At 44.3% G+C, this 23107-nt stretch overlaps 1 protein-coding gene across 1 annotated transcript in view; it reads right to left on the reverse strand.

Moving 5' to 3' along the window:
* Window positions 1-5322, reverse strand: part of slou (slouch) — a 111572-nt gene extending 106250 nt beyond the window's left edge. The window contains exon 1 of the mRNA XM_065238727.1: window positions 4145-5322. Coding sequence (XP_065094799.1) covers window positions 4145-5071 — 927 coding nt within the window. The 5' untranslated portion in view covers window positions 5072-5322. The remainder of the gene's footprint in view (window positions 1-4144) is intronic.
* Window positions 5323-23107: the final 17785 nt, after the last annotated feature.

Below are 23107 nucleotides of genomic sequence, written 5' to 3' on the forward strand. Positions count from 1 at the left end.
GTTCAAAATTTACTACGACCGCATCAAACGAATGATAAAACAAATTATTTCTAAATTTTTTTATTTATTTATTTGAAAACCTTAGTAACCGATACGAAATCTTTCTCATTCCATTCGGTTTCTAACGATCGTTTGGAGAGAACTGGACTGGGTAGTTTTAACACAGACAAAGAGGTGTTACTCATTAAATACATTTTAATTAAAAATATTGTCACGGAACACACTACCGACATCTCGCGAGCTATTCGCGGAAAAAAGCTCGATAGAATGTATAGAAACGTCAAAGTGATCCGTTGCCAGCGCTGTGGTGAGGATTCGTGAAGCTAATAATATTTAAATTGAACGTTAAATGCGTGTAACGACAATTGAGGAGAAAGAGCTACGTCTGTTTGTCTGTGGTTTTAAGAAGAAGCTCCATAGGACTATTGTTTATCATTTCGTAAATTAATAAGTAAAAATACCAAGATCTTTAGGAATGTAAGTATCCAAAATTTCAGTCAATTGTTTGCTGCAGCGAATCAGACAAGGTCTGTAGTTTTCAAATATTGTCTGGATCAGCGTTAATCTATATATGGGTCTCCTTCAGGTGGGTGGCAGAAATTCAGACCACCGAATAAATAGAATCATTGACATTTTCTTAAACTAATTGCAACATATTAACAGAATTTTATATGCTTGAAAATTATGGCATTTCAACATATTAAAAACATTTATATGTCATTTGTGTTTTGGCGTTTTCAGGGCTTTTCTATCGTTTAATTTCAGGACTATTTTGACGTTTCCTGGCAATTTTTTTTTTGTTTTCCTCTGTTTGGGACATAACACCACTGCGACCAGTAATTTGACCGATTGTAGTATATCCCGTGTCCTTAGTTTAGTGCATGTCGTATCACTATTGAGAAATGATGAAGTATTCGATTTTTTTACAGTTGTCATTCTTGCATTTACCGCAAGGATCCGACTCTAATTGAAAGGTCCCGCTAATTATACCCTTCGGAGTGTTGAAACACCCTCCAAAGGCGCGCCCCTCTGTCCGTCAAAATTGGATTCCTTAGCAACAAAATTAAGGAATGACACCGATAATGACCATGCATCAGAACCCAACACACTTAGAAATAACTAATTTTACACGTGACGGAATCCATGTTTGACATAAAGGATCAGACGTAAACAAATATTTCATGTAAAATTAAGTGCTCCGAGACTGAAAAGTAAGTTACTCGACGAAAAGTACGTTTGATTGAGTTGAATTTCGTGTCTATTATGACTCTATTCAAAATTGAGCACCTAAATTTAAATGATTTTTTCGAAGTGCGCAGTCTTAACCACTTCAAACTAGAGAACAACGAATAGAAGATTAAACATCACATAAATGAAGACTAACCAACTCATTTTTCCTTGTTTCAAGATCATCCAAGATGTGTTCCTTTGATTACTGAAAAATCCTGTTCCCCTAGTTTGAAGAAGTCAGGACTAGGAATCGGTGGTAGATCTTACATCCCGTAACGTACCACGAAAAGGTGATTTACCCACGTTACGGGGCCAGGCTATTTCAAGGCGATTTTAAAGCAAGGTTAAATGTACCAGGTCTTTTTGATTTGTTTAAGCCATTTATTGGACCGTTTTGACGTTTAATATTATGTATTATGTGAGGTGTCGATTCGTTTATAAGATTACTTGAAAGTTGACAGCATTTGTGAGGACATTTAGGGTATTTTTACATTTCAAAGATTATTTTATGGGATCTGAGGACTTTTTAAAAAGCTATTTCAGTGATTTAGGTAATTTTTTGCTGGATTAGTTTTTATGGTGTTTACATTATGAAGTTTATTTTCCACCAATTTATTTATTTATATGACTGAACATCAACAGGCGTTATTTGCCCCAATGATGTAACTTAAACTAAACATGAAAAGTACTAAAACAAAACATCAATAAGTACATAGTTTGTCCTCTCGTAAAAAAGGAACATTACTAAACAAACTAAACTGATCTAGAAAAAACGAACTAAACCTCCGGCGAAGCAGCTGGCGAGTCAGGTCAAAATCAAACAGTGCGGAGACCCTATTGAAGAGTCTCTGTAAACCACCGATTGCACCGAACATGCTATAATTAGTTCGCTGTATGGGCAGGCGTAGCATTGAATTATTCCGTAGGGCTCGGGGTTGAATATTGATGTCAATTTGCTCAAGGAGGACAGGTCAATCGGTGCGTCCTTGCAAAATATCCGCAATTAGGAATGCCATTGCTGTATCTCTTCGGACCGACAGGCGCAGAAGGGATCCGTCCACGGCAGTTTACGTAGCGCATATCTCAGGACCCGTCGCTGAACAGACTCAACTCCTTCGACACCGTTGTTGTAGTGAGGAGTCCAGACAACCGAGCAGTATTCTAATATGGAGCGAGATAAGGAGCAGTACAACGATTTAAGGCAGTAGATATCCGTGAAGTCTTTGGCAATCCTGAAGATAAACCCTAGAATTCTGGAAGATTTGTCGACGGCGTGCGAGATGTGCTGCTTGAAAGAGAGTTTTGTATCCAGAATCACGCCTTGGTCCTTAATTTGGCTGACGCGCTCAATTTCAGTGCCTAACAAAACATACTTGAACATAATAGTCTCTTTCTTGCGCGAAAAAGAGATAACCGAGCATTTGGACGGGTTAACCTCCATACGATTCAGAATACACCAATCAACAAAAGCATTCAGCTGACGTTGAAGGAAGCAACAGTCTTCAATTGAGTAAATTCGGAGGTAGAGTTTAAGGTCATCTGCGTAAGATAATCGTGGTAATACATGACCTTGATTATGCGTGGAGTGCGTTCTTTTGTACGTACGAGCTAGAAGAGCGTTATCAGTGATTGCGGTGGTTCAAGGAAAATTAAATAAAGCATTTCTGAAATCATGACGCTGCAAAGTCTCTAGGCCAATCGGGTGAGATCTTTCCATTTTATCTATTTATATTTTGTTTTTTGTCACTGATTTATCAAATGCTCTATATTGACGAATAGAGTTGCCAAATCATTCACCCTCCCACTAACACAACTCTTTCCTTCCTGTGACACCTATGAAGGTAGTATGGGTTCCCTGCACCTTCTTAAGTAGATGTTGGATTAACTTTCCCTCCCTTCCCCTGCGATTGTAAGGATGTGGCCAGGTGTATAATGCGATGCTTGTATTGTAGATTTTATTTTCGTGTGGGGAAAGTGATATTTTCTGCGTCAACACTCGATATTTTCTGCAAAACGTATTAGTTGACCATTATATAGCCACCCACGATTTGTACAATCGCATATGCTATGCTATGCTATGCTATCTGCGTAAGATAATCGTGGTCCCTCAATTACCAGATTCACGTCGTTGAAATAAATCAGGAAAATCAGCGGTCCCAGGTGACTACCCTGGGGTATGCCGGATGTGGCAGCGAACGTACGGGACTGGTGATCACCAATGACAACAGTAAGATAGCGATCGGTGAGGTACGACTGAAACCATTGCAAAAGGCAGCTGTGGATACCAAGCCTGTTCAGTTTAGCGATTGATATGCGGTGATTCAATTTATCGAAGGCAGCAGATAAGTCAGTATAAATGACATCCGTCTGAGCACGATCCAACATACTGTTAGAGATGTAGGAATGTCGTTTTGGCCTTACCACATTTGTATTCAATATAGATACATCGTGGTCTTACGGAATTTCACGAAATGGGTCGCAATCTAAAAAAGATTCCGGCGGCTTTTAAAATCACGAAGTTAGGTGGCCAAACAGCTGAATTAAGGATTCTGCAACGTATGCCAAATGTCAAAGTCCTAGTTGTTTTTATTGGCAGTGTTCCTTGAATCTCACTAGGCATAGGATGTCAAGCAAGATGGTCGTTTTTATTTTTGTGGTGTAGCTGCTCCAATAATCGCTAGTCATTGACAGCTCAAAATCGTTTATTTTTGTAAACAAAGGTGCAACCGATATCTACACCCTGAATTATTTTGGTGTACGGTGATGTTAGCACCGGTGTCTACACCGCAAAAATGACATAAGCCACTCGAACAAGTTAAAATTCACAATTAACTTTTTACCGTACTGAGTGGACAATGAGGGTTTTACTAATGAAAATGTCTCTAGCACATAAAACACAAAAGATAATACTCACTGATGCGGCATCCTGAGAACTATCTTCATTTCCGTCCACTATAAGTTCTTCGCTGGTATCACTACGTGCATAATTGGTCGATAGGCCACCTAGCTGTATCCTGAAACCGAAATCGGATAGTTCTTTGCCATTGCTTATCGATCGGGCAATTTTGAATCGCTCGATTTCCAAGTCCGGCGGTGATACACTGCCCGGAGGATATTTGATGGCAAAGGGATGCTGTTGCTGGGGATGTGACTGTGGCGTTAAATGCGGATGGTGCGTTGATGGTGGAAGTTGACCGGTGGCAGTTAGCGCTGCGTGTTGCCCAAGGGTTTGTAGGCTAGACAGCACCGACGCAGTCGGGAGCATGGGTACTGGGTGTGCCGGCGAAAAGTGTTGCGGATGAGATTGTTGCAACCCGGTATCGTTAGGAATAGCGTATTTAACACTATGATCAATTGAGTATTTCCCGGAGGGTGCCTTATCTAATTCGGATGGACTAAGACGGGCATTAATATTGTGGTCGGCTAGTTGTTTTAGCCTTTCTATGGAAAACTTGGCACTGGGTTCTAATAAATCACGATCACTTTTAGCATAGATTATATGGTCACCGTTCACTGGACGCAGGGCAATGTTTTCCTTGGAAAATGAGGGGAATTTGCCTCTCAATTCTAGATTTGTTTTTCCATCGAGCATTTGGTTTTCCTGGAACCGGATCAACAGTCCATCAGACTTTGGCGAAGGCGGAGATCGAGCCACCGGGTGTTGATGATCCAGTTGACTTGAGACGGGTGTTTGCATAGCGACACATTTCAAAACGGTAGTAGATAGTTTTTCATGGCTCATTTGATTTTGCTCAGCCGGAGACGGAGGCGAATTAGGCTGAGAATGCGACGGGCTTTCCGCCTGTCCGGAATCAGATTTTGGAGATTGCATCATAACCATAGTATCCAATTTGATCAATTTCCTCTAGCGGTTGCAATTGTTCACTAGCACTATACTATATTCCGTCGTTTAACTTAATTCTAACACTTGATATGTGGAGGATTCCAAATTCACTACACTCTTTAGATCATTCGATCCATACTGCAAGAAAAATATTTATCCTCATTTTCCCGAAACTTCACTTCATGCTTTCCAAATATTTCCGATTGGTAAGATCATTCGATACGCACGTTTGTTTCATTCGTCCCTGTCAAAAACGAGAGAACTCCGAAAGCTGTACACCCAAGCGATAACCGAATGTCGACTGACTGTTTGTACTTCTTTCACGTCTCATTCCCCCTCGGAAAATCGTGAAAAATTCTGTTTCCTAACATGCAGTTCCAATTTATTCGTGAATGTGTATTGGTAATACACCACTACAGCAGTGCACGTGTTTCATTTTTAATTCCTAATTGGATCTCTGAAGCTCTCTTCTCTGTGTTAAATACAACACAGTAAGCCACGCCCATACTTCTCCTCGTTGGCAGTACAATCTGGCACTAACACATAGCAACGGATTGCTGCTCGAGGAGTAGAGCTATTAAGAACCACTTCAAACTCACTTGTGTCAACATACTAAATTGCGACGTTGGCTTGCTGTGATGATATACTTTCATTTTCCTACTCGTCTTTACCCTTACTCTATAGCAGAAAATGTCTACATCAAATTAAGTACGATAAGTAATTAAAATATATACGCTTCTCTTAAGAGATTATTTTCCCCACGCCTCCAAGCCACTTCTTCGTCGCCATTGACAGCTCGGAGGAATTGAAGAGCAATTTGCTCTATTTACTTGCTACTCGATTTAAAAGCTTTCTCCAACCATCCCCATTCCATTCCACGCTGGTAGCAAATACCCGTTCCGTATTTTCGGTCTCGGTTTGTTTTTGGCACGACAATTTTCCTCGTATAATCATCATCGCTATAAGTGATGAGGATGGTGGTATCGTAGCTTGGTTTTATTAGTCGTTCTGAGGAGCCAATGAAGAAAACAAAACGATTCGTTAAAGTGAATGATTCTGTCACTGTTGCTGTACTTACTTTTTCTTATACCTATATATATTTGACTTCACGCGTTCTAGATTGCGAAGAAAGAGATATTGTTCTTTGTTTGCCATTAGCATAGAAAATAAAGACGAAGCTGTTCTTAATTAGCTTGGCAATGAAAAAGTGCCACTCACTGTAATTGCTACAACGTGATATTTAAGCGATGAGATAATTTTTTATGGAAATGAAAAATGGTTTGACTTCTCTTTTGTCCTATTATCTTTATTGGCACTGTTTGCGCTGTGTGAATTATAATGGATCGTTGTTTTATTCAACGTGATAATTTTACGATCTGGATAAATATGCATTCGTTAGCTAGTAATGTAGTATACATGAGCAAAATGAAAATTTAGAATTTATATTACCTTATAGTGTTAAAGCAGGTTCTGTTACAGACATCAGGGGCTATTAATGTGGCACATTTTGAAACATTTATGGATAAAATGGATGGAATATCGAAGCAACCTGCTAATTTTGCCATTGAATCAGAATATGCTTCTGTAACAAAACGTCAAATCCCATAGGTACCAGGACGTCGAAATCGAACACATGGCTGTGTTCCATTTGGTGAATTTTCACATAAATTTAACGCTTCGAAAATAAATTAAAATGTTTGTAACCAGTGCTTCCAAATTATTACTTGTAGGCTCCTCCATAAACTTATTATCGGTTAAAACGAATACGCCTTTCATATTAAACTAGCATAATTACTTAATTATTGATAACCAGCCATGGCAAATCATTTACATTCATTTCGTACATTCATTTACATTCCTTTACCTCTATCAACAGAGTTCCGTGAAATGATGTATAAAACTTTATTTGGTTTTTATATTAACTACAACTTTTGTAAATCTGGATCCAGATTTGATGTGTGATTAACCAGAGCGAACAGAATCCACCATTGTTTTTCTGTAAATGTATATTACATTCACTTAAAAGTAATAACAAGTTCTGCCCGCTCTAGTTCGTCATGCTTAAGAGGTACAAATATGAGCTACTGATAAAGGTTTTTATTTTTTTTATTTTTCGTTGATTTGTTTTTCGTCGATCTTGTTTTCCGTGCTGAGCACCAATACTACCGACGCCAGGGAGGCAGCTCCCACACCTGGACCCTACCTATCGACCCATCAACTCATGAACCGGGGACCAACGGCTTTACTTCCCTTCCAAAAGAAGGCGTGATTAGAGATGTTATGCCTCAGAACATCCCGGTGGCGCCGACTGGGATTGAACCCAGGCCTACTGGGGTGAGAGGTATTCACGCTTAACACTACACCACCGGTGCCGCTCGTGATTAAAGTTTTAGCTAATATCAAAATCTACAAAAGCTTTATAAAACTTTTGTAACAACCCCTATCAGTTGAACCTACAGAAGAAAAAGGGAAGTATCCGATGAGTGGAACTCCGGTGGTGTTCCGTGGTCCGCAAATAGTCTGGGTGTTTCCGACGTCTCTTAAAGTGGCCTTTGAGATTTTTCTCACATGGCGAGACAGTGACTGCCCAAAAAGCCACATCCGCCATCATTAAAACTACCCGACCGTCATCGTAGATCCACCGTAACCAAAGCCACCGCGTGGTCAACGCTAGTGTTAGCGGGTCGAATGTATTCCCCGGCTATCATCCGTATCATCTTCGGCTACCCTCTTTCGGCCTTGTGGAAAAAATATCCGGCTACTGCCGTCCGCCACCACCACCTTCACCATCACACAACCGCTACAACTGTCGCCCATCACCGGCGTGGGCTCCGGTCCAAAATTAAAGTATGCAAGTACTCTAAATTGTGACGTCACGAATATACATATGTAATATGAAAAAGTAGCTTCAATGGTAGTCTGTTAACATATTTTCACTATTTTCGTAATTCCGTCTGAAACCGGGTTCACAAGGAAACCATCAGGCCTCGCACGAGTTAAAATTTCTTCTTCGGGAGTTTTGAGCATTCATTCAAAACTGTTTTCGAATATGTACCGTTCCGATTCAAATTTCGGACGATTCAAATTTCGGACACTTTCATTTTTAATTTCATATTACATCCAGTTAGAAACAAAGTAATAATGTTAGATGATCGTGGAGGGCACTAGTCAAAAAAAAATTAAAATTTACAAGACATGTGGATCATATTCGACCGAGATAATCAACTTTTAAAAGTGTCCGAAATTCGAGTTTAAGTGTCCGAAATTTGAATCGGCACGGTACCAGGCTACGTTGGTTGACGAAATAAATAAATAAATAAATAAATAAATTCAGTGCTAGTTCTGTTGCCAGGCTAACGACATCTGTGGTTGATTATTATTATCTGTGTTGCTCCAGCTAATTTGGAATTCGCATATTTGACGTAGAAATGGAAGATACAAGCAGAAGTAAATTACCTTGAGATCCCTTATCCTGAGTTAGCAGGTAACATGTTCAAAAATCCATCTGTTGTTGACAACAAAGAGAGAAAGAAACAATATAGACAAATCTCTTGCGACGATTGTCATGACACACTCTCTTTGTAACATAGTTTGTTTGCAACACAAACCTTGATGTTAAAGTCGTTATTGGAGATCTCAATGGTCAGGTTGGTTAGGAGGAGGAAATTAGACCGATCGTTGGAAGTTCAGCACACACCAGCTTACAAACGACAACGGCATCAGGCCGCAGCCAGAGTAGACGCGGCACGCGACGCGACGCGACCAATTTAAAAGAATTTTATTATTTATTATTATTTCTTGCGTGAGTCTCATCGCGTGTCACGTATACTCTGGCCACGGCCTCAGACTCAACGATTACATACATACATATACCCAGAGATCACCACTACAGACCGATTCACAAATCAATCACGTTTTGATTGATGAAAAACACTTCTCGAATATCTTTGACGTCTGAACTTATCGCGGTGTAAACATCGTTTCGGATGTCATGGTAAAAGAGCACCAAAAGCATGCTGTTGTCAACACCATAAGGTACCCACCATGGTGAAACAACTGGATACGTGCAAAACTTCGAAGCAGCGTTGCCGGATGAGGGAGGGCAAACCGAAGTCCCTGCTGCGGTAGTGTCAAAGCTGTCATTAATAGGTGTCCTTGGGTTCGTGGAGAGGAATCAATGAAACGGTTGGTTCCGCGAGGAGTATCAGCCGGTTATAGACGAAAAGAACGCAGCGCAGGGATGATGCGGCAGCAAGGGACCGGTCAAAATGCGGAACGATACAATCAAGTAAATTAATCTTTTCCGGGATAAGAAGCACAACCTGTAACAGCAAGAGTGCGAAGTAGGGTGGTTTTTCGGTATCATCGGTACTGACAGTATTTTTGATTTAATATAAAAATTTAAAAAATCTTTAACATTCAAGTGTGATGTGATGGAAGAAAATATCCAGGCAGAGCAGTTTTTCTTCTTTAGCTTTATACGTCTCTACTGGAAGTTTACGCTGAGACCTATCTAAACTTGTACCATTTTTGCATTAGTATAATTGTGTGCCAAGTACAATCATACTCTATGTCCAAGGAAGTCGAGCAATTTTTTAATTTTGTTTTTTTAGTTCGAGGAGGTGAATGAATTTACTAAAAACTCCAGGGCAGTCCAGAGTCTGGTTAAGTTCGCCCGGTACTAAGTGTACCTTGTGTAAAACGCAGTTAAGACCGGTATTTCTCTACACGGTACGTGATGTGATGCGTGCGTAGGATCATCTTTCGCGGGGTGTATGAAAATGGCGAATGGAGGAGATGAATGAACCATGAGCTGACGACACTCTATTGCAACGCAAAACATATAAATAAAATGATTGATAGGCTCAACGTACAGCACAGGTATGGGTCTGTTTTGGATGGCTCGTACCCAAAGTGTTTAATTCATCCAATAAACACACCTCTTCCTGAGATTTCATTTGATAGCGCATCGGCTTATTCATTTACTGACTTGAAATTGATATGCTTGACCTGTATGGGTCGACGGGTAGCAATCATTAATAGAACTAAAAGTGTGATAAAGCTTGCTCCAGGAAAGGCCCACGCATTATGCAAACATACGTTGAGACAAATCTGACAGTTAGACAATAGATTTGGCTGTCACTTTGCCACGGCACGATAAGATGTCCCAGTGATTTTCAGTAGCTTTCCCTCAAAAATTTCGCCCGGTATATGATCTCTGACAGATTCTATTTTATGACATATACTAGCCAAGTGAAACTCAATAATAATGTAATTAAAAAAAGCTGTCAGGTTTTGGAGTAGTGGTTGCAAAAATCCAAATTTTCACCACAAAGAACGCAATGGACTTGATGCTGTACAAACAAGAGTTTCTAAAAAAAAACACGTATTCCACTTTTTATTAAGACACACAATTCAAGTATAATTTTATTTCAAATTTTTAAACCTCAATAAAGATTGCAATGTTCTTTGAGAATAAACCTGTGAAGTTGTAGATATAACCAAAATCTGTATCTCTAATGCATGACGACCTAGAGCGAGCAGAACTTATTTTTCATTGAATGTAATTTTCATTCCCTGAAAAAAACAATGGTGGGTTCTGTTCGTTCTGGTTCATCATGCATAAGAGCTTCATTCACCATTTTATGGAATTCTGTTGATGAAAAAAGTTAGAGGCAAATGAATTAAATGAATGCACAAAATAAATTTAAATGATTTTCCATGCCCGGCTATAATTATATTTCAGTTTCCAAAGATACATTTATATTGCAATGAAACTAATTTGAGCACTGGATTGTATTACTAAAAGTAGCAACAAATTAAAAAAAATATGTTTAGTCTTTTTTCTCAATATGACGGTTTTACCAATGGGACTGATATGCAAGTATTGGCAGTATAATTCCAAGGGGCAAGAAAACTTTGATATATTTCATAATATCAACAAATATTTCTAAATATCTACGGACATATTTAAGTATTTTGGAAAATTTAATTCGACGGCAACCGGTGGGAGTTGACCCACAAATCCCGCTCAGTACTCGGTTTCAAAGTCGTTGATTTTTATTGCAAATTTTCTTATATAAAGGTATCCGGCGATCATGTGTGCTTCGCTTCTCAGTATTTTCTAAATTAAAAAAAAAATTGAATTACGTCACTTATAGTTGCTCATCGTTAGAAATGTAAAGGGCAGAGCTTTTTGCGTTGAACAATGTTTGTTCTACGGATATTTTTATTTTTATAAAACTATGAAAACAATAAAAATATCTGGAAATATGAATATATCATAACTAGAGAAGTTCTAGTAAAAGAGAGGAGCGGATTCAAAACAGTTTGTCTTGGCAACATATACCTATAGGTGATTTCTATCAACACCGCCAATGCAATCAAGATATACATGCAATGCAATACTTTTATTTTTTTATTAAAATTAGTGATTTTTTAATAGTGTTTATTTTTTTTTCCAAAAAGGCAGTCTTGTTTGCTATAACTTTGACTCAGACGTCATTTCGATTAGATGAACCGTTTTCATACTATGATTTATTGAAAACTATCGAATACGCCATTTTGAAAAATTAGGCATGAGTCAAGCTGGTCGACTTTCGGCATAAATTTGATATGTTGTCCATAGCGAACTATTATGCAAGGATTCATGGAATTATGAGGGGTAAAATCTGATTCGTTTATTTTTGCGCTACTTGGAGTGGATTTGCTCAGCTAAAGTTTTTCTTCGACAGACATGGTTGCAGTACCGTTGTACTTTTTGTATCCAGTACGTCAATTGCCGTACAGGATTAAAGGAGCACAACGGTACTACCATCATATCTTTCGAAGGTATTATCTGACTGACAGGTAGTCGTGCAGTAAACGTGACAAATGGTATAACAGTGGATCTGGGTTCTATCCAAGTCGAGGGCTTTGGTATTTTCTGATTTGAAAAGTCGTGATGTCTGCCCTCAGAAAGAATGTAAAGTATTCTATATTCAGGGTCTAGGTGGAGCCGTCGGATAAATACGTGGCGGAATAGATACCGATGCAAATAAGCAATAGAAATGCTAAATTTTTCACTCGAGTTTTGTTTTGTTTAGACAGGAAACTTATTTACGACACTCCTCGTCATTTGATAAGCTATTTTTTACCAATACTAAGCTACCCTCCTTCGTGAACCCAGGATACGAAACCGTACTCATTAGAAAATTGGTAGTAAATTGAACGTTGTTAATTGTATTAATCACTTGCCACCGATTAATACGGTTGCAGTATGTAAAGAGTGGTAATTATTCCTACAAAGTACAGTAATAATGCATTCACCTATCGTGTTTATCCACACATTGTGGTGAGACAGTAACAGCGGCAATTGAACAATCTGGGTTGATATGGGTTGTGTAACGAGGTAAAGTGTGCCAAAGCGGTAAACGGCAGAAAATTACGAGTAACTACATAACCTCATCAACAAAAGTGTGCGATGATATGCTCCATATGACATCCTCCACTTGCCTGATTCGTCCCGCATACAGTAGCAGTGGGCATTGAACGCACTCATTCGGAAAATTGCTCTCTACCACCTCTCTGCTTGATTCTAGCGGAATAGCAGGGAGAGGCAGCACAGAGCAGCCTACTGCCTGTGGTGGCACGAAACTGTGAAAATGAGAGGGAAGTGAACATGGTTACTTTGTTTGGCGTGTGTAAGCTGCACCAGTAGTGGTGCGATCACGTTGGCTGTGCTCTGCTGTAGAGGGGATAACGAAGATTGCTCCGAGAACCGCCCCCTGAAGGTCAACCAATCGTAACGAGGGGAACATTAATTACAGTTCTGCATTTGTGTAGGTTAACAAGAAGAAAGTCGCATTGGATGTCTGGAAAGTATGTGGCGTGTGCGTGGAGACCAATTTGCGATATTTACTTTCCAATTCGTTTATAGCTCGAGGGACGACTCCTGCCTCCACCACCCGTCCTGTCTTTGTCAGTCGTCGCCAACGAACGCGCAAAGGACGATGTGGTTGAGTTCTTTTCACTTAATGATGCTGTGCGAAAGTTTTACGAGCAATTTTGGAAACATTGCTTTGTGGTAGAAGTGCGGTTGAACAGGGGGCACTTGTGGAAAGCGATTTTCGGCTTCAATTTGGGTTTTCCTTTCCTTCTCCTGTTGTTTGCACAATTCGCAGAAGAAAGTTCAGCTCGACGTTTAGGATGATTGCTTGCGACTCATATTTTCTCAATTGTGCTATATTTTCACCGGAAAACAAGAACGAAAATGTTAATTAATGGTAGAAAAATGTGATTCTTACTTTCTTCTCAACAAGGCACATGCTATGCATACTCTTGCATACCAACGTGAATGTCAAAAGATTTAAGTAATCTGGTAGACTTTTTGTGTTTGTGGACAAACAAATATTTTTTTTCCTCCAATGAAATGCAGGATATGATTCGCAGCAGCAGTTCCATGTTGCTGTTGGATACGTACTATATAGACTGGTAAAATTTCCTCATTGGGAAATCCATAAACGACGATAAATCGTCCAGCTCAAACTGTTTTTTCCGCTTGATTTGAGCACCAATGCTACCGGCGCCAGGGCCCTACCTATCGACCCCACAAACTCATGAAACGGGGACCAACGGCTTTACTTCCCTAGTAGGCGTGATCAGAGATATTATACCTCACAACATCCCGGGGCCTCATAGCCTAGTCAGTAAAGGCACGGTACTACCAAGCCGGAGGTGGCGGGTTCGATTCCCGGTCCGGTCGAGGGAATCTTTCGGGTTGGAAATTTTCTCGACTTCCCTGGGCATAGAGTATCATTGTGGCTGAAAACTGCATCATGATTCTAGTTTGATTTATTGAGAGATTCGTCTTTGAATGTATATGAGCTGGCATTTCATCATAAACCCTATATAACCATTAAACCGAAAGTGCTAGCCAGTGTTACATAAAAATCAGCTGACACATTCAGAGAATGGTTTTCTTTCCTTAAGACATGAATCATTGACATGAATTGACTCTTGGATAATATGAACTTTTTTGGGCCATCAATGCAATTTGTTTCTTTACGAAAAACGAGGTGCTGTCTGCTTCTGTTCTTGTTCTCTGAGCACGCCTTCTGGCTAGAAGACAAGTAGCACGGAGGGTGCTAATTTCCTCGTTCCACCAGTAGGCTGGACGCCACCTGTTCGTTGGCTCCAGTTTTCTCGGCATAGTTGTGTCACATGCCCTTGCTAATGATTCGGTCAATTCGTTCGCGGTTAGGCCCGGGACGCTGCTGTCTACCCTTAGAGCTTCGATGAAGAGATCCTTATTGAATGCCTTCGTCTTCCACTTCCGCTCGCTTACTTTCATCCTCCGCATTTCCACCGGTGTCCGTTCGCCGATACTGTACCGGATCTCCTGATGGTCACTATGGGTGTACTCTTCGCACACTCTCCAGTTCATATTTGCCATTAGCGACGTACTGCAGAAAGTGACGTCGAAAATGGATTCCCTACCATCTTTGCGGAAGGTGCTGATGGTTCCTAAGTTGGCCAGACTGACGTTCAACTTTGCCAGAGCTTCCAGCAGGCTATACCCTCTTGCGTTGGTACATCTGCTCCCCCAATCCACTGCCCAAGCATTGAAGTCTCCTGCGATGACGACTGGTCTCCGTCCAATGAGCTCTTCGGTGAGCCTATCTAGCATCTGATGGAACTGCTCAATTGTCCATCTCGGGGGTGCGTAGCAACTACATACATAGATTCCATTGATTTTGGCGATCACGAAACCTTCATATGAGCTTGCCACCACTTGTTGTATGGGATACCTGCCCATGACTTGTATGGCCGCCATTCCTGCTCTATCCGCCACCCAGTTACCATTATCGAGAGGGACTCGGTATGGCTCTGCAATGATTGCAACGTCGCACTTTGTTTCCGTTGTTGACTGCCACAACAGTTGCTGTGCTGTGTTACAATGATTGAGATTTATTTGGGTTACCTTCATTATTGCTGGCCCACCATCGCCTTCTTGAACTCAGGGCACCTGAAACTTCCCGTCACATGGCCATTTCCGTCCTCCTTTTTGCAGAGCATGCACCTCGGTTGCTTTGTACAGTCTTTTGCAACGTGCCCCTTCTCTCCGCATTTCCTGCACAGATCAGATCTGTCAGGGCCTTTGCAGTGTCTCGCCTGGTGACCGAAGCCCATGCATTTGTAGCATCTCTCCATTTTCTTAGATACCCGAGGAATAGCTTTCAACGGGCACACTGACCACCCAACCTTGATTCGGCCAGTCTTCAGCAGCTCGTTAGCTGCGTCCGAAGAAAGTCGTATCGACGCCGTCTGCGTGCCACCATACGCCTTTCTCAACCGAATTGCCATCGGTACGTCTCCCAGGTTGCATTGCACCTTCAGCGCACTTTTCAACTCGTCTTCTGTTGTGACCTCGTCCAGATCCCTGCACTCTACCACTGTCTCCTGGGATAAGGCTCTTACGTTCGCCGTCTCGCCAAGAGATTTTTCGACGAGCTCCTTAAAAGCTGCGCTCTTAACCGTAGGGTCCCTTTTCAGCTCGAATAGCATCTCGCCTTTCTGGGTTCGCCTGGTTTTCACCACGTTCTCGCCTAGTTGTTTCAACTCCGGATCCTCTCTCACTTTCCGGAGGAGTGCTGCGTAGGACGTTTTGTCCTTCGCCTCAACAACCAGAGCGTCACCCTTGCTTCTCTCCCTACGAGGCCTAGGCTTCTCCTTATTCTTCCTGTCTTCCTTCTTCTTCTCTTCCTTCTTCCTCGCTTCCTCTTCCTTCTTCCTCACTTCATCTTCCTTCTGTTTTTTCTTCCTCTCCTTCTGGTTCTCGACTTTACGCCACGCACCATTTTCTCCCATCTCCTTGATGCCTTCCTCGTCGTCCCTGCGTTTTTTGGGCTCCTCCTCATCTCCTGGCGTGTCCCTATCTCTCTTTTCAGGACGTGGATTTGTGGGTCCCTTCGGCGTCTCATGTGCTTGAGCCAGTCTTATGCTCTCCTTAGCCTCCAGCAGAGCCTTTTCGGCATTTTCGGCTCTTTTTCTCCACTCTTGACATTCCCGATCTGCCACTGTTATGCCGGATTTGATACCGGTCACAAGTTGCTTGATCTCTTTGTGTACGTTGTTTTTATCCTTCACGAACACATAGAGATCATCGATCTTCCTCCTGACCTCCGTCATTTTGGTTCTCCCGAGCTGCAGTTCTTGGGATTTGCTACTACTGGATATTGGTGTGAATATCTGGCTTAGCCCAACGCCTGGCTGCTCTTCTTGAAACTTATTGCTGCTGTTGGAATTTGCAGTGACCCCCAGGTTCGACACTGGTGATCTCTGCAATATCCCACTCCTTGCGAACACGTTTGCTCCTCCGTTTTCACTGTCTGGCGTCTTGCCGTCGTTCTTCATATTTTTTTTTGGTATTTTCTTTTTCTTCATTTTTGTTTTTTTCTCCAATTTTATCCATTCTGATGGGTCCCCCCTTCGGGCCGCTATCTCCACTCGTTGTATGTAGTCTCCTATCGTGATCCCATGGTTATCTATGCAAGCAGGGAGGCCATGCTAGGGTTGACACGGTCCTTCATGGGGGCCGTGTTCAGAGCCAGATCGGTGTAAGTCAGGAATGTTACATCTGAGCCTACTACTCACCAATCACCAATTGGTGACGAGTTTTGAACGTATCCGGAGGCCTGCCAAGGTTTTACCGGGACGGGGGCAGCCGCACTATTAGCCCACTCGCCATTTCAAGAAGGTGTCACCCTTCTTTACTTAGGGAGCAGAATAGCACGACTGTCAGCCCTGTAGCGTGGTATCCAATCCATTGTACCGTGTCGTGTCCATAGTTCCATGCCGTGTCCAGTATGCCGTAATAAGGATCTTACTGGCGTCGATCCTAATGTGCCGGTTGGCACTCCTGCGGGTTGACGAAGCATTTCCTCTATCGCCGTGTTATGGTTACCGCGCCAGTGTTCGCGTCGCACCCCCTCACTTTGCTATTGTCAGAAGGACAACATTGCCCAGGCTACACCACGGGGAGGCGTGAGGTAGGAACTTGTGAGAACCAGAGCTAGGTTGTCAACTCACCATTTGTAGCCCTGTGTGTGTGTGTGTGTGTGTGTGTGTGTGTGTGTGTGTGTGTGTGTGTGTGTGTGTGTGTGTGTGTGTGTGTGTGTGTGTGTGTGTGTGTGTGTGTGTGTGTTTTTTTTTTTTTTTTTTTTTTTTTATAGTAAGGTTTAGGAAAGCTTCAAGAAGCCTGGCCTGTAGTGAAGGTGGCACGGTGTGGTATCCACTAGTTGCCTAGTGCAGCTCCACTAAAACCCATTCCTTACTCTTTCCTCTGCCTGGATCCCCCCGGGACCACTGTGAAGCGACTACTTCGGGGGGTGGCTGTGCTCATGCACTTGTCGTACTCTCAGCGCTAGCTGGCGTTGCTAGATCGCTGCTCTTCTCTCCATTTACGCTGCAGCTCTGACATAATCTGTGTGACTGCCCTGCTGACGGCATTCCAAGAGTCCTCCTCTCGACACATTTCATCGACGACATTCTCCACGTTAAGGACGGGCATCTCCGTTCGCACTGCCTCGAACCTTGGACAGTCAAAGACCACGTGCTCCGGCGTTTCATCGACGTTGCCACACTCCGGACAGAGGGGTGACGCTGCGTGTCCGAACCGATGCAGGTATTTCCTGAAGCAGCCGTGGCCAGACAGGAACTGCGTTAGGTGGAAATTGACTTCTCCGTGTTTTCTGTTCACCCAGGTCGAAAGAATCGGTATTAGTCTATGTGTCCATCTACCGTTCTCCGTCGTGTTCCACTCCTGTTGCCACTTAGCCAATGACTCCACTCTCACAACTTTCCGTACTCTTCCGGCTTCTCTCTGCCTGTAGCACTCACTGTCCTCCGCCAGGGTGATGCCGATAGGGATCATACCGGCGATAACGCATACTGCTTCCGACGAGATGGTTCTGTACGCACTCACGACTCGCATGGCCATGAGCCGGAACGTACTGCTCAGTTTCCTTTGGTTCTGCTTCGTTTCCAGCGCTGGAACCCAGGCTGGACCTCCATATCTCAGTATCGATGATGACACGCTGGCCAGAAGACGCCTCTTGCTACTGCTGGGACCAGCGTTGTTCGGCATGATTCTAGCTATCGCGTTGATGGCCTTCGAAGCCTTCTCACAGGCATATTCGACGTGGCTGTTGAAGTTTAGCCGGTCATCGATCATCACTCCCAGGTATTTTAACACACGCTTCGAGGCTATGGTGTGCTCCCCGACGGTGATTTCCGCCCGCTGTACCGCTTTACAGTTACTGACCAATAACACTTCCGTTTTGTGGTGGGCTATTTGCAGCTTCGCTCCTTTCATCCAGTTACCAATCATGTCGATTGCCTCGGTTGACAACACTTCCACCTCTTCCAGCGTCTCGCCTGTTACCGTCAAGACGACGTCGTCCGCAAAGCCAACGATCTCAACTCCTTTGGGCAGTTTCAGCGTTAGCACGCCGTTGTACATCCCGTTCCAGAGCGTTGGACCAAGGATGGAGCCTTGTGGAACTCCCGCTGTGATCCTAATCGATCTCTGTCCCATGTCTGTCTCGTAGACCAGAACCCGGTTCTGGAAATAACTCCTCAGGATCCTGCACAGGTAGTCAGGGACCCTCATTCTATGCAGTGCTTCGGCGATGGCCTCCCAGCTGGCGCTGTTGAACGCATTCTTGACGTCGATCGTTATGACGGCGCAATATCGATCTCCTCTCCGCTTCTGTTTGGACGCCTTTTCAGCTCTCTCGACCACTGTCCGAATTGCATCCACCGTCGATCTCCCTTTCCGGAATCCGAACTGCCTCTCCGACAATCCGTGCTCACTCTCCGTGTATTTCGTCAGCCTGTTTAGGATGATCCTCTCCAAGAGTTTTCCGAGTGTATCCAGCAGGCATATAGGCCTGTATGATGCTGGATCCCCCGGTGGTTTTCCTGGTTTCGGCAGCAACACTAGCTTCTGTATCTTCCACCTGTCAGGGAAGTGACCCTCGTTCAGGCATTTCTGCAGCACCATCCTGAACATGTCCGGGGATGACTGGATCGCCGCTTTCAACGCTACGTTGGGGATTCCATCCGGACCGGGAGCTTTCTTCACCTTCAATCCTTTCGCCACTACTACGAGCTCCTCGTTGGTGATTTCGACGTTATCTCCCTCTCTTTCTCCGTACGGTGTAGGTGGCCAGGTTGTTGGGTCGTGCTTCGGGAAAAGTCCTTCCACGATGACTTTCAGCTTCTCTGGGCACATTTCAGCGGGCATCGTTGGACCTCTGATTTTCGCCACCACGACTCGGTATGCGTCACCCCAGGGGTTGGCATCAGCGTCTTGACACAGCTCCTTAAAACAGTTCGACTTGCTCTGCTTAATCACTCGTTTAAAAGCGGCCCTGGCCGCTCGAAACACTTCTCTTCGTTCCTCTCTGTCTGCTTCCGTTCTTGCTCTCTGAACACGTCTTCTGGCTCTGAGACAACTAGCGCGGAGAGTACTAAGTGCCTCGTTCCACCAGTAGACTGGACGCCGTCTGTTATTTGGCTCCAGTTTCCTCGGCATGGTCGTGTCACATGCTCTCACTAACGTTTCTGTCAGCTCGTCCGCATTTAGATCTACGGGACTCCCGTCCACACGAAGTGCCTCAACGAACAAATCCTTGTCGAAAGCTTTCGTCTTCCACTTTCGGTCACAAGTTCTCGTCCTCCGTACTGCCACAGTATTCCGTTGACCGATGCCATATCGTATCGCCTGATGGTCGCTATGGGTATATCCTTCGCACACTCTCCAATCCATGTTTGCCATCAGCGACGGACTGCAGAAAGTAACGTCGATAATGGATTCTCGGCCATCTCTGCGAAAAGTGCTGCTGGTGCCTTTATTGGCCAGCATAACTTCCAGTTTTGCCAGAGCTTCCAGCAGACTGTGCCCTCTTGCATTGGAACACCTGCTTCCCCACTCCACTGCCCAAGCATTGAAGTCTCCTCCGATGACTACCGGTCGTCGTCCGACCAGCTCTTCGGTAAGTCCATCAAGCATCTCGTAGAACTTCTCAATCGTCCATCTGGGGGGTGCGTAACAACTACACATGAAGATTCCGTTGATTTTGGCGATGACGAAGCCTTCGTATGAGCTCGCAACCACTTCTTGAATGGGGTATCTGCCCATAACTTGTATAGCTGCCATCCCAGCTCTATCCGCAACCCAGTTACCGTTATCGGGAGGGACTCGATACGGTTCCGCAATGATTGCAACGTCGCACTTTGTTTCTGTTGTCGACTGCCACAACAGTTGCTGAGCAATGTCGCAATGATTGAGGTTTATTTGGGTTACCTCCATTACTGTTGGCCTGCCATCGCCTTTTTGTATGCTAGGCATTTGAAGCCTCCCGTCGTATGATCGTTACCGTCCTCTTTTTTGCAGAGCATACACCTCGGATGCTTCGTGCAGCCTCTTGCAATATGGCCTTTCTCTCCGCATTTCCTGCACAGATCAGATCTGTCAGGGCCATTGCAGTTCCTCGCCTGGTGACCGAATCCCATGCACTTGAAGCATCGCTCCAATTGCTTGGTAACCCGAGGAGTGGCTTTCAGCGAGCACAATGACCAGCCAACCTTGACCTTGCCCGTCTCCAACAGCTTATTCGCTGCAGCTGTCGAAAGCCGTATAACCGCCGTTTGCATGCCGCCGTACGCCTTCCTCATGCGGATTGACATCGGGACATCTCCCAGATCGCAGTGCACTCTCAACGCACTTCTTAGCTCCTCTTCTGTGGTGATCTCGTCCAGGTCCCTGCACTCGACCACTGTCTCCTGGGATAGAGCTCTTACGCTCGCCCCTTCGCCAAGAGACTTTTCGACGAGCTCCTTGAAGGCTGAGCTCTTGATAGCAGGATCCTTCTTCAGCTCAAAGAGGATCTCGCCTTTCTGGGTTCGCCTGGTTTTCACCACGTTCTCTCCTAGTTGCTTCAACTCCGGATCCTCTCGTACCTTCCGGAGGAGTGCTGCATACGACGTTTTGTCCTTAGCTTCGACGATCAGAGCATCGCCCTTACTTCGCTCCCGACGAGTCCTGGGTATCACCTTCTTCTGTTCAGCTTTCTTCTTCATGTCTTTTTCCTTCCGTTTTTTCCACTTCTCCTTTGGCTTCTCGACGGTACGCCAGCCTTCCTCCTTGTTGTCTTCTTTGTCGTTCTTGACTTTTTTCAACTCCTCTTCCTCTCCTGGAGTTTCCCTTTTCCTCTTCTCCGAGCGTGGATTTCGAGGTCCCTTTGGCGTCTCCTGTATTTCAGCTGCTGCTTTCTCCTTGGCCTCGATCAGTGCCCTTTCGGCAGTTACGGACCTCGTCCTCAGCGCATCCTGTTCACGTTCGGCAGCAATAATGGCGGATTTGATGCCCGTCACCATTTCCTTTATTGCCTTGTGGACGTTGCTCTTATCCTTGATGAAGTCATGGAGTTCATTGATCCTCCTCCTGACCTCCATCAATTTGGTCTTCCCAAGCTGCAATCCTTCTTGGGGTGTGCTACTGCTGGATTTCGGTGTGAACACCTGGCTTAGCATAAGACCTAGCTCTCCTTGGTGTCCTTGCTGCTCACCTTGGGGCTTACTGCTGCTGTTGGAACTCGCTGTTGCCTCCAGGTTCAACACTGGTGATCTCTGCAATATCCCGCTCCTTGCGAACACGTTTGCTCCTCCGTTTTCAATTTCTGGCGTCTTGCCGTCGTCCTTCATATTTTTTTGGGTTTTCTCATTTTCTTCTTTTTTGTTTTTTTCTCCGTTTTTCTCCATTCTGTTGGGTCCCCCCTCCGGGCCGCTATCTCCACTCGTTGTATGTAGTCGCCTATCGTGATCCCATGGTTATCTATGCAAGCAGGGAGGCCATGCTAGGGTTGACACGGTCCTTCATGGGGGCCGTGTTCAGAGCCAGATCGGCGTAAGTCAGGAATGTTACATCTGAGTCTACTACTCACCAATCACCAATTGGTGACGAGTTTTGAACGTATCCGGAGGCCTGCCAAGGTTTTACCGGGACGGGGGCAGCCGCACTATTAGCCCACTCGCCATTTCAAGAAGGTGTCACCCTTCTTTACTTAGGGAGCAGAATAGCACGACTGTCAGCCCTGTAGCGTGGTATCCAATCCATTGTACCGTGTCGTGTCCATAGTTCCATGCCGTATCCAGTATGCCATAATAAGGATCTTACTGGCGTCGATCCTAATGTGCCGGTTGGCACTCCTGCGGGTTGACGAAGCATTTCCTCGATCGCCGTGTTATGGTTACCGCGCCAGTGTTCGCGTCGCACCCCCTCACTTTGCTATTGTCAGAAGGACAACATTGCCCAGGCTACACCACGGGGAGGTGTGAGGTAGGAACTTGTGAGGACCAGAGATAGGAAAAACGCTCTTCCCAGGTTGTCAATTCACCATTTGTAGCCCTGTGTGTGTGTGTGTGTGTGTGTGTGTGTGTGTGTGTGTGTGTGTTTTTTTTTTTTTTTTTGGCAAGGAGGAAACCTTCAAAAAGGCCATCGTGCCACCGCTTGACGACTGGGCGCACAGTCGCGGTGACACGGTGTGTGGGATTCTTACCGCACTAAAACCTCCTTAGACGCCTTGCCCTTTTCCCCCGGAACCACTTGTCGTATTACTTCGGAGGGGGCCGTGCATTACGCACCTCACTTTACCTCAGCTAATTGGCGCTTCCAGTTCGCTGATCGTCTCTCCAATTTGTGAGCCATTTATCTCCCAGCGTCACGTTCTACTCGGTTATCCCTGGTGGTGGATACAGCCTACTCTGACGGAGAGTTCTCCCGGCTTCGGCTTTCAGTTCGCACTTGTGTGAGCACATTACTACTTTCTAGTTGGTCTTCCCGCCATTTTCGCTGCAGCGCTGACATGATCTGCGTTACTGCTCTGCTGACGGCGTTAAAGGTGCCCTCCTCTCGACACATTTCTTCGACGACATTCTCCGTGCTAAGGGCGAGCATATCCTCTCGCACATCATCAAATCTAGGACATT

This window comes from Ochlerotatus camptorhynchus, unplaced genomic scaffold (genome assembly GCF_037179485.1).
Source record: "Ochlerotatus camptorhynchus isolate MF236.1 unplaced genomic scaffold, CSIRO-AGI_Acam_v1.1 ptg000922l, whole genome shotgun sequence".
NCBI lineage: Eukaryota > Metazoa > Arthropoda > Insecta > Diptera > Culicidae > Ochlerotatus > Ochlerotatus camptorhynchus.